This window comes from Botrytis sinoallii (genome assembly GCF_014898435.1).
Source record: "Botrytis sinoallii strain Bc 23 chromosome Unknown BSIN_011, whole genome shotgun sequence".
Classification (NCBI taxonomy): Eukaryota; Fungi; Ascomycota; class Leotiomycetes; order Helotiales; family Sclerotiniaceae; genus Botrytis; species Botrytis sinoallii.
Genome location: NW_024066038.1, coordinates 1,933,736 through 1,950,065, shown reverse-complemented (window position 1 = coordinate 1,950,065; position 16,330 = coordinate 1,933,736). Strand labels below are relative to the sequence as shown.

At 35.0% G+C, this 16,330-nt stretch overlaps 3 protein-coding genes across 3 annotated transcripts; 1 reads left to right on the top strand and 2 right to left on the bottom strand.

Moving 5' to 3' along the window:
• Window positions 1–10,974: 10,974 nt before the first annotated feature.
• On the bottom strand, window positions 10,975–11,790 carry EAF02_007131 (uncharacterized protein; the record flags this gene model as incomplete). The annotated part of the gene is made up of 5 exons (XM_038903179.1): window positions 10,975–11,040; window positions 11,096–11,162; window positions 11,214–11,383; window positions 11,433–11,603; window positions 11,656–11,790. 5 exons carry the CDS (start codon window positions 11,788–11,790, stop codon window positions 10,975–10,977), a joined length of 609 nt encoding a protein of 202 aa, XP_038757500.1.
• Window positions 11,791–12,892: 1,102 nt separating this feature from the next.
• EAF02_007130 (uncharacterized protein) lies at window positions 12,893–13,309 on the top strand (the record flags this gene model as incomplete). The annotated part of the gene is made up of 3 exons (XM_038903178.1): window positions 12,893–12,955; window positions 13,046–13,201; window positions 13,259–13,309. The coding sequence occupies 3 exons, from the start codon at window positions 12,893–12,895 to the stop codon at window positions 13,307–13,309; spliced, it is 270 nt and encodes an 89-aa protein (XP_038757499.1).
• A 744-nt stretch (window positions 13,310–14,053) lies between these two features.
• Window positions 14,054–15,028, bottom strand: EAF02_007129 (uncharacterized protein; the record flags this gene model as incomplete). The annotated part of the gene is made up of 2 exons (XM_038903177.1): window positions 14,054–14,771; window positions 14,838–15,028. The coding sequence occupies 2 exons, from the start codon at window positions 15,026–15,028 to the stop codon at window positions 14,054–14,056; spliced, it is 909 nt and encodes a 302-aa protein (XP_038757498.1).
• Window positions 15,029–16,330: the final 1,302 nt, after the last annotated feature.

The window sequence follows — 16,330 nt, the reverse complement described above, 5'->3', positions numbered from 1 at the left end:
AACAGCCAGTACTGTGAAGTTGAATTTCCCAAGTTTGTCTAAAAGAACTGAGTAGGAGCTATTATTGAATAATCGAAACCGCGGTACTGCAGTATTGAAGCCAATAATCCAGGTGGCTCTTTTAGTGATCGGGTTGACCCTGCTATGTGCCAATCTGTAGTTGATTGGTTGCTTGCCAGTTTGAGCTGTGATCTCCTTTTTGATAAGCTTAGTAGATATAGAAGCAGGAGCACCTTCGATGTAATAGAAATCGTGTGGTACTTGTAGGACTGCATACATAAACCATTTTTCTAATCTACGCATACTTATTGCATGAAGGGTTTTAAGTACCCGCTCGACATTTTCTGTTTTCATAATCTCCTCCCGATTAGCACCAGAGCTGCACCTTAATATCCAGCCTGTATTGTTCCTCTGAAGAAAGGGGATCTCTGCTAATATAATCCCAGTAACTGCCTCTTTTATTCTGAGTCTTAACAGGAATGGGCTAGTCTCTGAAAGCAGAGCTTCCCCGCCAGCTATTATAAGGATCGTTTTCTCGATCCGATATCAAACTTATGAAGATATACAAAGGGCTAATTTAAAAGAAATAAAATTAAAAAAAGAGTAATGCCTTTTATTTTCATTTTATTAGCAAAAGGACCTTTTGCTATACTGAAGGCAATTTGAAAGGGGATAACTCTTGCCCTTTATAAAAGGAAGGGATAGCAAATTGGATTCCAAATTTGAAAGAGGATTGGATATCAGAATACTTTAATAGAATTAAAGGTAGGAAAAGAAGAAAGAGGGAAAGGTCTCAGTGGATGAAGACATTATATCTCTATTTGCACTCCAAATAGAGATCGGGCAGAGCACCCCAATATTTGTTTTTACTCCCCCAAAATTGATCATATCTACTGTAGATATTCACTAGCATTGCTAAGCTTTTAGAGCCTAGCCGTCTTATATAGTCATGGACTGGAGCGGGACGTTTAAACTAAATCAATCAATCAATCAATCAATCAGGATATCGTCCAGGTAAGCAGTACAGAATACATCGAGGTAACCTTACAGGGAGTTATTTATAAATCTTTGGAAGATCGCAGATACTTCTGTTAGCCCAAACCGTATAACCAGGAACTCAAACAAATCAAAACGAGTACGGAATGTAATCAGATACTCTTGTTTTTCTTTAATTCTTATATTATTAAAAGCAGAGATAATATCGATCTTATTAAAATACTTTATTTTCTTTAGATTATTCAGAGATTTCTTTATTAGAGGTAGTAGGTATCGATTTTTTTATAGATAGGTTATTCAAAGTGTGATAATCAATATAGAATTGAAGGTCTTTATTGATTTTCTTAACAAATAGGATAGATAATATAACAGGAGAGGAGCTTGATTGGATGAACCCTTTTTCTAGATTCTTTTGTAATCATTATTTCAGAGCTTCCAGTTCCAAGTGGGATATAGTATACAAGGTATCAAATAGTAGTATAGCTCTTTTTTGCAAATGAATTTTGTAATCATATATATAATACAGAGGTAGCTTGTTAGCGTTTTTTGAGGAGAAGATATTCTTTCAATTTTGGAATTTAGGTAGTAAGTCTTCAGGATCAAATGTTTTCTTTTTGTTCAAAATCTCATCAATCCCCTCAATAGATATCTAAAACATCTGGTAATTGCGGCGGGTATATGCAGAATAGGTGTATAGAGAAATCACAGCGATATCCTTATTCTCAAGCCCCTCAGAGTGAGCAGGCAGATATACGGAATGGGATTTGGGTATAACATTAGAGAATGCTTTAACACAGGATAGGCGGGATAGTGTATTATAGGATTGGTGGCAGAAGGTATTATCGAACTGGAAGGTATTCAATACGAAATCCACTCGAGGATTGTGCTTTTTCAATTAAGCGATGCTTAAAACAATTGGGTAATGAGCTAATTTGGTTATATACATAGTAATGCTTTTTTCAATATAATTGTTGATTCTGAGTCCTACTTGGATATAGAACGTAATACGATTTCCAGGCAGAATATTTCCATCGAATCCTATAACTTTGAAGGTAGCGAATAGTTATCAAACAGGAATCTTCTAAGCTATAACCCAACTTCGATTTATGAAAGCAATCCCTTTATATCTACTATCGACTATTGTGTAGTTAGAACCTTCTTGTTTCCTAGTAACAGTTAAAACAAACAGAATTATCAGATCGGTACGATTGTTTAATTTATTTTCTAAGAGAAGGCTATGAATAGTAGCAGTAGATAGGCAAATAGTACACAAAAGGGAACCCTGATTGCAGTTTAAATCAGGCAAACCCCTTTTCCCAAACTTTCAGAGCTTAAAGAGAAGCCAGATGGCAGAGAGCGGTTCAAGCATCGGCCACAGGTTTCCAGAAAGAGTAACGGGGAGGCGATCGAGCTGTTCCGGTTAATACAGCCTTGAACAGAATGAATATCGGAATATAGGCAATCTCGAACGAGGTAAGCAAAAGATCTACAGCGATAGTACTCATTCTGATTACAGCGGGAAGTAGTTTTTACAAGAACCGGTTTATTCTTTCCCAAGCTTAAATCTATAGGATCTCCTGAAATCGGATGCGACTGGTATTAAAGATTGATATAGTAAAATAAATCTTTCAGAATAAAGCAATAGCAGTAAAAGTAGCAAAGCAGTTATACAGAATCTGTTATTAGTGCTAGCGGAATCGGTTATCAAGCTATTGCAAATAATCAAAATATTTACAAAAGTCTTGGGAAATAATAGGATTGTATAACAATATATCTTGTAATTCTTTTGATATATCTTGAAATAATAGTGGTATTAGAGTATTGTTAGGTATTTCTCTTTCCAAAGCCAATCTCTGGAATTCAGTAAAGTAGGTGCTAAAATCCTGGTTTCCTTGTTTCAGTTAATATAACTTATTTTGCATATTTTAAATATAATCAGGATCTCCAAAAGCATTTCGAAATATTCCAGAAGTAGAGTATAATCAATAAATTACAGAATCTCTTGAATAATTTTGGATAGAATTAATTTATAAGCTTTTCTAGTAAGTTTTTTAGTAGTATAAGTCAAGCAAATAGAGACAGTTAGGAACCTATTATTGTTTATATTCATTTTTCCATATATCTATTGAATAAATCGTTTTAAATCAAAGCGGTTATTATTAAATTCCTTAGGATCGGATATTCTCTTATTCAAATGGATATAGTTAGGTAATATAATCGTAGCGATTATAATAGATTCAATAACAGATTCGATTAGTATACTCATTAGAACAAGGTTAATCAAAATAGAAATAGTAGATATAGATTTAGCAAAATGATTAAGCAAACAGATATTCTGAGTAGTAATATATTCAAGTACAGCTCCCTGAATATATTCCTGAATCTATATTCTATAATCTCTTATTGAAGGGATTGGTTTTCTTTCTTTAAATCCATATAATATATTAATACAGATTAAAGATATAAATACCAGATCTGAGGATCCTCAACCACAAAGGCTCCAAATTCAGAGATATTCCCCGAACAGTCAAATAGATATAAAGCAAGTATTATAATAAATAATGAAAATAATAAATAAAAAACTATATAGTATCATGGGGCAGGCAGGCAGGGATCGCAGTAGTCAATAGGTGAAGAACTTTGCTCTAATATCGTAAAGTTATAAGTAGGATCAGAATTCAAATTAAGATATAGCTTGAAGAGCTATATGTGAGGATTCATAATAAGTCCACTAATCACTTATTAATATCTTACTAAATAAGGGATATCTTGATGACTAATACACATATAATATGATCTTATATTATAAAATCATATTATCATATAGTTGTATAATAGTATCTCTTATCAAATTGATTTATAATGGAATAGAATGAATGGAACTAGATGGAAGTATACAGGAAATATCGCTAAATTGATTGGTTTGTACTTTCTTTTTATTATCTAAAATGATTCTATAAGATACGATTTAAATCGATCTTATTTATAAGCATAGAATATACTGGAATTTCATTATAAACTATATAAACCTAGAATATTCTTCAAAGAAAATCTAGGAAAAAGCAAGCAATTCATCTCAACTCAGCCACAACAAATTTCGAAGGAAACTTTTTCTTCGAAATACGACCTTCTCACAATCGCTCTAGATTATAATTATCAATACAATTCCATTGCAATTATCTCCAAGTGATTCTGGCCAGTAATTGTTGTGATACTGCCGTCACGCTTCGAACACAAAACGCATGCGAAAAAACATGTGAAAAACTCTATCCTAAGATTTCAGAACAGATAATCTAATTTCAACATCAATATAGAACACTCCGATTGTATAGTTATAAAGGTTCCAAATACTAATCTGAATATTCTTTCAGATATAGATATGAGAGAAGCCATCCCAGATCAATCTATAATATCAAATACCTATCCAGTAATCACTTCTAGTCTTTCTATAATCCCAAATTTGCTTACTTATTCCAGAAGAACCCCAATTGAATTATTAAGCCTTATTTTATTAATCAATCAAATAACTAGCCCTGAAATTAGAATACAAGATTTCAGTATATCTAATGATTCTTTTATTACTCAAAAGCTAAACAACATTACTCAAATCTTCAACCAAAACAAAAAGCGAAACTTTATTATATTACTTACCAATCTAAATAAGTAATTCAAAATCCAAACGATTCAATCACTTCTAAAGAAGCTATTCTAAAAGCTAGAGATCTTATAATTTTAGTTTTCATTCTTTCTCAATTATATAATAAACAATCTAAACTATTAGATCTTTTAGAAATCTTTAGAGAATATATTGAAAAAGGAAATCTCATTACAGCTTCCAAAATCATTATATCCCAAATCAATCATTTGGAAACAGCTACACAGAAAATCGAATCTCAAACCAAAGCTTTAACCAAATCGGCTCCTATTAGTATTACAATATCAATATCAAAACCTTCTTATACTAATATTACAAAAGAAGGGGAATAGAATCTAGTTACTAAAGGAAAAAGTAACAAATCTATTCCAATAGAGAAAAAGACTAGTATTATCCAAAAACGATTATTCTTAATCAAATTAGAAATCCCTAACTTCAAAACCTTCTTGCCTTTAACAATTCGAAACAAGATTAATAAAGCCTTTCAGGAAATTGAAATTAAAGGATTAGTAATTACTATAGTAATACTCTCTCTTAATAATAATATCATTATCATTATTAACAATCCCTTTATAATACAATTCCTAATTGAAAAGAAAGCCATTTGGAAAAATATTATCAAATTCGAAAGGATTCAAAAAGACTAAGAATGGTATAGGGTTATTATTCACAATATCCCTATAAAAGAGTTTTCTGAGCCCAAAGGAATGGATTTGATTACAACTGAAATCAAAACCTTCAATACAGATTTCAAGCCAATAGGAACTCCCTTCTGGCTTACTCTAATAGCCAAAAGAGCTCACCAAAAAGACGGCGCTATCGTTATAGCTTTTACCTCAAAATCAGAAGCCGAACTAGCTATTCGAAAGCGATTGTATATTACAGGCACTAGTGTCAGAGTAGAACAATTCTACGAATCCAAACCTACTATATAATGCCAAAAATACCAGGGCTTTGAGCATCAAAGCTTGTATTACAAAAAAGACTCTTCTTGCGGATTGTATAAAGGCAAACACATTACAGCAATATATCTCTGTATAGTCTGCAATTTAAGAGGAAAACTCTGTTCTTATATTATCACCAAATGCTCTAATTGTTAAGGAAATCATATAGCTAGCTCTAAAAGCTGTGAAATCTTTAAAGCTATTCAACAAAAAAGCTAACAGCACTAATCAATGTATTACAATAATATCAGATTTCTTCAAATAAACCTCAACAAAAGCCCCCAAGCTACAGAAAACGTTCTACAGCTTGCTCTTGAGCTCAATATTGATCTGATTTTAATTCAGAAACCTTGGATTCAAAAAAATGAAACCAATTTCTCTAATTGCAGATCGATTATACACTTCAATTTTATACAAATTCTCCCCAACTTCAACCCCAATCTCAAACCCCGAACCCTCCTATATATTTCCAAAGACCTTCGAGCTACAGTTAATCTAGCCCCTCATTCACTAATAGACCCGGATATACAAATAATAAACTACCAAAATGGAAGCGAAATCTTCCAAATTATCAATATATATAACAAAGCAGATCAAATACAGGAAAAAGGATATACAATTGATCAATCCCTTTACAATCTATCAATTAATCAATAAACAATAATATTAAACAACTTCAATTTTTATTATCTATTATGGAATCCCTTTTCAAACAAAAGTGCTAATATTGATCAACTAGTAGAATAGATTGAAGATCAAAATCTAAGTCTATTGAATGAGCCTAGTACTACTACTTTCTTTCGAACTAATCTGATAAATCCAAGTATACTCAACCTCACATTAGTTTTTCAAAGCATCTCTTCAAGAATACAAGATTAGCAAACACTTTCTAATATTAGATCTGATTATTCAGGGATTCTATTTGAATTAAAAGGAAAAGAGAATCCAAATACCCCTCATCAAGAGCCAATAATCAGATATTATACAAAGCTAGCCAATTGGAAGCTATTCGAATCTATTCTACAATTCAAAGCCAAACACTTGCCCACTCTAGCCAAACTAAATATATTTACAATAACTATACAAGATTCGATTGATTTCCTTCAAGAAAACAATATATATCGTTCCAAATTGGATTATACTACTAGCGAACTTATAAGGATTATCTAAAAAGCAATGGAAAGCTGTATTCCAAAGGTTATAATAAATAAAAGAGCTAAGCTATGGTGGTTTTCTGAATTAAAAGCCCTTCGAAAAGAACTAGGAAAAGCAAAATAACAAATTGAATCCAATCTCGAAAATATTAGTTCAAAAGAAGCTTATTGAATTATTAGAAACAGATATTTTCAAGCTATTAAAATAGCAAAAAAGAATCATTGAAACGATTTCCTAGAAAAAGAGAATACTCAAACTATTTTCAAAGCAATGGTCTATACAAAGGATTATCAAAATCAAAGGATCCCTGATATTGCTTCAAAAACCTTTTTTGAAGAAAAATGCTCTGCTTTTCGAACTACTCTGTTCTCTCAACCTTCTATTACAGTCGAACCTGAATGGGAAGGATATTAACAATCCAATAAATAGGAATGATCTGATTTCTCTAAAAACGAACTAAAGAACACTTGTTCAGCTAAAATTCAAAGGAAAACTCCTGGTCCAGATGGTATTATTCAAGAAATCATTACAAGAGCATATAAAGCTATTCCACAAACCTTCTTTATTTTATATAGCAAGCTTCTCAATATTGAATACCACCCACAATGCTGGAAACAAGCCACTAAAGCAATCCTTAAAAAAGCTTCGAAACCAGATTATTCGATACCAAAAGTGTATAGGGTTATTACACTTCTTAATTGCTTAGGAAAAATAAGCGAAAGGATTCTAGCTCAACAATTAGGATATCTAGCGGAAACTACCCATCTCTTACATTATAACCAAATGGGAGGACAACAAAAGAAATCGATAATCGATACAGTTTTCCTTTTGAATACAGAGATTGAAAACAACAAGCAAGCTAATAATAAGACTTCGGTTTTATTTATAAATATAAAAGGAGTATTCGATCATATTTCAAAAAATCGATTATTGGATATCTATAAGAAGTTGAGACTACCAATCAATCTTATCTTCTAGATAGCTTTATTTCTTTAATAAAGATAACTAAAACTATCTTTTAATAATCAAATCGAATCTTTCAAACCAATTTCAACCGGAATACCATAAGGCAGCCCTATCTCGCCAATCCTCTTCTTGATTTATATTAGAGATCTTTTCCAAAACAATTCAATCAAATTCCTTTTATATATTGACGATATCGCTCTTATCACTAATTCATCTACTTGAAGAAAGAATGTTAATTCGTTAGAAAGAGCTACAAACAATTATACAAACTCAGCTCAAAGAATGCAATCCAATTCGATTTAGCTAAAACAAAGCTAATGCATTTTTCCTTTTCCAAATTAACAGCTCAATATTCTATTACTTTACCCAATTCGGAAACAGTAATACCCCAATCTCTAATTAGATGGCTTGGTATCTGGTTCGATCCGAATCTCAAATTCGATCAATACGTTAATATCAGAGTAGTACAAGTGAAAAAAGCCTTTCAACGAATGGCTTGCTTAACTAATACAGAAAAAGGCCTTAGTCCTAAGGCTATGAGACAACTATATATAGCTTATATAACTAGTATTACTGACTATAGATTGAAAGTTTAATGGAAAGGTTAGATCAAATTCAAGGATATACTTTAATCACTTCAAAATCTAGCTCTTCGAAAGATACTTGGAGTTTTCAAAACCACCCCAATCCTTCTAATGGAAATCGAAGCAGGACTAAAGTCAGCAAAGATCTGTTTAGACTCAAATATAAAACGATATGCCTTTCGATTAGTAAAACTATCACCAAATTATTCAATCAATATCGAAAAAGAAGTGCTATCTCAATACAAATCGGACCTAAAAGCAATAGCTACCCCTCGAAGGAAACGATACAAGCCACTTCAATTAGATAAAATAAGAGAATCCATAAAACAAGATTTCGATCTATCTATTTTCGAAAAGATTACTCATTTCAACTTCCCTCCCTGGAAAAGAGATATACCTTACAAAGTCAATATTAATAAAGCCTTAAAAGAAGATACAGCTATTCTTTATAATATTATATTTAAACACAGAGATCAAAATACAGTTTATATATATACTGATGTATCTTCTATCAAAAAAGGAATTGGAATAGGAATAGGGATAGTTGCAATACAATCAAATGGATCAATCTCTTATCGAAAACGTTCGAATATTGGTATCAATCAATTAGTATATAATAGAGAATTATTGGGAGTTACAAAAGCTATCGAATATACTAGTACTGTAGCATATGAAGGACAGAAATTCAAGATCTATTTGAATAACCAAGCTAAACTTTATCGTCTAAAAACCCCCTCTGATCATTTCGGGCAAGCTTATTAAATACAAATAATCAAGGCAGTAGAGGATATTAGAGCAAAAGGAGCTAAAGTCTTTTTAAATTGGGTTTCAGGTTATACTTCGATATAAGAAAATGAAATAGCTAATAAATTAGCGAAAGAAGCAACTTCAATATAAGCCACTTCAAGCGAAACTAGTATAAGGCTACTTGGTATAATAGTAAAGGAATACAATTCCGATCAATAGCTAGAGACTCTCAATCAATACGAATCCAGATCAAATCAATCAGATACAATCTATTCGAAACTCTTCCCATGGAAAATCAGCTCCAAAATCAAGCTACCAGAAGGTACTAAGCGAAATACTACTAGCACTTTCTTTCAACTCAAAATCGGCCACGATTATATTAAGTCTTATTTACATCGATTCAAACTTTCAAACAAGAAGTGTATCTACAACAATATCGAAACAACTGCACATCTCCTTATTGGTTGCCCAATATATAGAAAAGAAAGAAAGGAAATCTTCAAAGAAATACCAATCTCTAAAATCAACCTACAGTTTCTACTACATACAAAAATAGATATCGAACTAGCAATCAAATTCATCAATACTACCAAAATCGCTACTCGAACTTGGCACCTATCAAGAGCCGAGATACAAAACGAAATTGTGGAAGAAGAAGAGACAATAAGAGAAGGAGAGAGAGCCATTTTGGAAATGGAAAGAGAAGGAGGAGGAGGAGAGAAAAGATAGAGAAGAAAGGGTTTAACCCTCTCTACTCTATATCTTACTATACGCACTTCGTATAGTAAGCGGGAACGAGTCCCCAGTATTAGTTTTCACTTACCCTATTATTAAAATTCCTAATTTTGTACTTTAAAAGTTATCCGCTAGACCATTTGGCCTAGCCGTCCTATATAGTCATAGACTGAAGGTGGACGTTAATTAAATCAATCAATCAATCAATCTCAACTCAGCCTAGCTCTTCTAAATTGACTTCAATTCAACTCTTATTCTATATATTCGATTTATCCCTCAAGCTTAAACTGACTAGATCTTCCACTATCATTATAATAATACTATTCCTTATTATTATAAAAGCTAACCTCAAAGACTATATTACAGAATCTTCCTTCTTGAAGATATACAGAATTTTCTCCCATACTAGTCTCCTTAGGCTTAGTATGGCTTATCTCAGCAGTCACGTGTCGACTCCGAGTCGACCCCGTGACAGAATAACTACTATAATATAATCTACAAGTATTGAACAATAAAGAGTTTAATGAAAAGCTGTCTTATAGGGATTATATAAGACAATAGTAGTATATCTAAAATTCTGAATTTACCCAGTTTGCACTTCATTTATAACATGGTTTGGAAGGTATATTATCAAGATGGCATCTATCTGGAATCGCTGACAGATCTCGAGTATAGAAATCGACATCGCATTTGTAAGGCGATAAGGATGGAATTACAAATCCCGATATGTTTTCAAGTAGGATCTAATGAATTGTATACTGAATGTATTGTCTGATAATATTATTATAGTCCTCTTAAGATTCTGACTTGCTAATGATTTGATATATTACTTTTCGAGTGATTAATTCTATTTGGCTTTCGAAAACGATATCAATGATATACGGCCGAATTTATAAAAAGAGTAAAACAAGTCTCATTTTTATCCAAAACATTCTGATGTAGCAATTCAAAGACAGATTGAAGAACTGATAATACGAGCATTAAGATATCCAATGAATGTGCGACTTATTGTATAATACATCAATTACTTCTTATAAGGAAATTGCAGCTTACATCTCCTTTCGAAGACATAATGAAATATATCAATACAATGTGTTGGAGCCTCTCCTCGTTTCGTCTCTCCTTCTATCAACTTGGTTCTCAAAAGTAGCTTCCACTATGTAGCTTTCTCGTGGTTATAATGGCAACTTCCTTAACAAGTAAGATCGCCTGTATTACCATCATAAGAACAACGGCTGCCATCATAGGCATAAGCGAGCTAGATATTCATTAGTCATATGATTTAGCCGATCTAGCACTAGATTCAAACTTACATTCTCGTATCCTCCATCGCCATCGGTCCAGAAAGCATTATTTGCCATCATAAACATACAATCATAGCTATTGGTAGTTTAGTACGGAGGAATATCATATTTGATAAGCTAGGCTTACTCGGTATAGAACAATCCACTCGCCAACTTCTGCTTTTGGGGGGTAGAGATTCGATTACCGTCTCTTACTCGGTAGCCTTTGTTGTAACAGATAGCTGCAGCCCAGGTTCTATAGTCTGGGTTGTTTTTCCACATCTCGTTTGTAGCATCCTGTGTGAAGCGCTGACGCTTCTGTATCAAGTTCAGTAGTTATCATAATACTATTAATGAGTGCACTAACCGAATCCCAGGTGGCAGCAGCGTATGCCCACTTCACTGCGTGGGCAATAGCATTGACGGTGACCTTTATACCGTTGGCTATACCTTGTTGACGTGGCTCGAGCGTGGTCGCAGTCTCTTGAGCAGATCTCATCATGACTTCCATGCTTGTGATGTTTGCCACGGTAGGTTCCTTGAATATTCAGATTTAGTTTTGTTTGTTATAGCGTTTTGTTCAAACTTACATGAACCCCGTCCCAAACCATTGAAGCCACATTCAAGTCAGTCTCTGTGCTGAGGCCGCTGTTGGTGTTCTCGGGTAGGACAGCTGCTGTAGCTGTTGTCGCGGAGACAATAACAAGAAGTTTTGAGAAATGCATAATGTATATCGGTACTGAGGACAGTTGATATTTATAATAGATCAAGGGATGATAACTTTGACAATAGATGGACGAGCAAGTTTTTGCAAGATGGTCTAACGAGTTGATGTGTGAGAGAAATGTCGTTGATGTTTCTTAGACTTTGTAAAGGTCTTGAGCCTTTTTATAAAAAAAATTGAAATTTCTATCTCTGTTGCTTTAAATTCGCATTTTGAACAAGAGTTTGCATATGCATGAATGTTCAAAGTATATTAAATTATATAGATTGGGAATAAAGCTAAAGAAATGAACTCGTATTCACTTTATCAAATATATTATACTTTTATAGAGGTCTTGAGGCTTTTTATATGTTGAGCAGACTTGATAAGGTGTATACACAATGTATATGAGTAAAAGGGTTATACTTTCTGTCTACTCTCTTTGTACAAAGAGGGAATTACTAATATTCAATATACGTATACTAACCCCACTTACGCACGGGATACGTATGTGGGGTAAAACGTGACATGTAATGTCACGCCCCTAGTCACGTGTTCCAACATTAAAAAAGTGGTTGAAGTTTCTATCCCTATTGCCTTAAATTCGTACTTTGAAAAAAGGTTTATACACGTATTAATATTTAAAGTATGTTAAATTAACTAAGATTGAGAATAAAGCGAAAGAAATGAACTTGTACTCATCCTATCAAACACGTTGCGCTTTTACAGAGGCGGAGGTTAGGTCCTACCTTGTAATAGAAAGACCAGTCCACCTCAGTAAATGCTTGGCCTACACGACTCGTGCAATTCAGGTTCGCTATTAGATAAGACTACACTCAATGCAATCGCGTGTAAACCTTAAATACGAAGCATATGACATGTCTATACAACTTTACAAAATTGGCATCTAACTTCGCATGATAATAGGTTTTTTTAAATCACAATAGATCATATCCGAAGCACTAGGGCTTAGACAGAGTTTTATGCGACTCCCAGCAGCACTACAAAGATAGAATTGAACGTGAGTATATAACCTATGCTGCAGCCGCACAACTGAATGAATCACTCTCTTCAATATCTCCTTCAGAACACATACTCAAAACGAATCCGATCACTGTTTCAAAATGCGCTCATCTATTATCGCAACTTTCGTATGTCTACTGGCATTTGGGCAGTCTGTAAGAGCAGTACGTGCCCTACCTCCTTCTAGACTTGGTGGAGCCTTTAAACCTAGCCCACCCTTTTACTTATATCAACTAACTGAGCCAATCTCACAGTGTACACGAAGCGAAGATTGCTGTTGGGGCGGAAATGATGGCGGCGAAAATGGATGTAACAACCAGCATTCTGGTTGGCCCTGGGCAAATCCTTGCCATCGCGATAGTTACAAAGTCGATTTCTGCGAGAACAATGGTGTCAGCACTTATCTTTGTGTTAGTTACCAACCGATGCGCTTCTGATATTGTTTTAACTAATGTATATCCATTTAGGATGCCGACTGTTGTACTATTAGCACTCAGAAGGGGCGACCTTGCCCATAAATTGTTGCCAGTTGAAACCCGTAGGAAGTTTAGCATTATGAGTAGATTTCAAGCACTATTTCAGGGCACTGGGGGGAATGTCTAGGACTAAGTTTTTGTACCTTAAATAGTAGTCTTAGACTCACAATTCTAGAGAGCAAATTATCCTCTATTTAGCCTTCATATATCAGAGTCTACATGTTGTGTGGAGGCAAAATTCAGCGTGTTAGGAAACGTCGGGAGTGCCTAGAGGCCCGATGTCGTCGTTGGCTTGAAACAATTAAGCTAGAGGACGGGTATTTGAGAAATTTCGAGGTCTCGGCGAGCAGAATCATGATCGCCTGACGAAAGAAGAGGTGGAATGGAAGGACTTATAGGACATAATCAATTGAATGCTGTTGAATAATACATGTTAAATCAAAATTCCTTGAAGCCACTCAAAGTTACATCGCCTGTCCAAACTTCCTAATTGAATTCGTTGAATAGCTACATGATTCAAAAGCCAAGCAATCTCATCACATTGAGGCAGCAACTGCATCGGCAAAGAACACTCAAGGGAACTTATATATTCATAGAAGGTCGCCATTTCCAGAGAGCCTCGTGGCATTGAAAGGCGGACTTCTTCCATGGGTAAAGGGATCCCTAGTGCTCTAGACTATAAGAAGGTCTTCACAATATCAAAAGTCCTTTCAACATTCAATCCCTCTGCTACTCTATCTCTGTTTTTATTTCCCTGCTCCTCTGATTCACTTCCCTTTTTCTCCATTACATTCTTTCTCTCTTGCCTCTCGGAAACCATCTCTCGTCTTCTCTCTCCCTATAAGCTCTAGTTCCCTGTTTAGGATTCGCGAGAAGGTCATCTTGATCATACTTTTCCTCTGCATAATCACACGTGGATTTGGTCGAGTCTCCAGTAACCAGTAGCCCTGCATTTGATCCTTTATGTACATCATTCGTGTCTTGTAGAGCACCAGCAGCCCATATTTGGGTTGTATGTGTTGAATTTTGATTTCCGATGGTTGGGTCTAGATTTGCGATTTGATGGACGGCTAAGTTTGATTTGGAATGTGGATGATAACGAGTATGTGAATCCTGATTATTTGCTTTCTTGCCATGAAGAAATGAAGAAACTAAAGAAAGTGGATTTAGATGTGTTTTAAAGGTTCCCCAAATCCCTGCTGAAGTTTGTGGCGGGATTGTATCACCCCTCCCCCCTACCCCATGATTTGGAAAATTCGAGTAAGCATTATTTGGGCTTGGAGTCCTTGGAACCGGTGAGATGACATCTGGATTCTCGCAAGTAGTAGATTTAGATGAGAGGGAAGTCTCTTTCTCATTTATACTTTCGTAAGTTGTCGCGTTGGAAGATTTGTGAGTCGAGGGATTGTAGCTGGTCGCATTGTGAGGGTTACAGGCAGATTTGCTGTAGTTGACTGAGTTATAGGTTGGGGTATGAGAAATTTTGCGGCTTGTGGTATTCATTCTATGGTTCCGTTAGATTTGATACCCATATGTTATGGAGAAACTCCAAGGGGTATCGGAAACTTACACTTCATTGCCCAATTTAGTCGTCGTAGCTACGCTCTGTTTCCTACTTTTTGCCTCCTGATCTTCAAAATAATGAATTGTCTTGGTAACCAAATCAAATTTACCTGCCCAACTCCCATTCACGCTTCCACTACTCATGCCCATCCTACTATCCCTCTCCATCTTCTCCATCTTCCTTTCATGCATGCTCATCCTCAATCTCGGCCAACACCTCGCCAATCCCAATTTACACAATCCCCTTCTATAAATCTCCATCCCTTCACTATTACAACCCCAAAATACCACGATCAAAAAAGCTAAAGCAATCCAATTCCATGCATCGTACTGCATACCCTTTGGTGCATCTGCAATCCTCCAAAAGACGATCGAATGCCAATATGAAGGATCATGAATATATGACCATGAATATGGATGTAAAGGCCAACTAACATTGAGATAAAAATAATAAATAACGACTGGAAAATAGATCAAGAGAAGCATGAGTGACATTGAAAAAAGTTTAAAGAAGCGGCGAGGACTGAGTCCCGAAGAGGAAGAGGAAAGAGTACTGGTAAAATTTGTGCGATGCCGACGGAGACGATAAATCACTAGAACTATTGATTTCGTTAGTTTATTTCCCAAAATTTGCGTCTCAAATGATGTAAATGAAGAATACCACAATACATACAAGCAAAATAACAATTCAAGCATGCAAAAATGAGTGGCCAGATGTGCAAAATAACATACTTGGCCAACTCAAATCTGTCGCATCCACACATCCATAAATTGTCATAACCGTAACCTATTACTTTGTATTGTGTAATGCAGCGCTACTTGTAAAATCGGAATCGTAAAACAAAAAGCACAATCCTTCGCTACTCGTCTTCTTTTCATCGCGCGAGTTTCATGCATACATGCATTATCCGTATTCACTGCTCTTGCCAAAAATAAAGATATGCAACATGTTGTTGAGGTCATGGCTGTGTAGAGGGTTTGACGAATCGGTACTTGGATATCGCAGGACTATATGGCCAGAGAATCGAGAGGTGAGGGAGTCGGTAGGCCAAAGGAGAGCATTCATGGCGACAAAGATGAGAGAAATTATGTTTATGATGACGAGGGAGCAGGCGGCTATATTGCTGACACGATACAGGAGGCGAAATGGAACGATGAGAAGTAGTATAAAAATTATCGAGAATATTGGCAGTGTAATAGCATTAGCAGAGATTGGGTAATCTACTCCTGGTGGATCAGGTCCTGTGCTTATGATCGTGGTCATGATGTTGAAATGCAATGTGCTTCTGAGAGTATGAGGTAAAGTTGAATGAATATCAAGGGATGAGAAGTAGATATTTGAATATCACCTCTCTTCGACATAGCATTGATTTACTCTCAGTATAGGAAGGTGAGACGGACACGAATGTGCCGAAACAAATCGAGGTAGATTGAAATGACAGCAGGCAGTTCAGGCAAAGCAAGTAGAAAACAAGAGGGGTGGATGTAACAAAGAATATT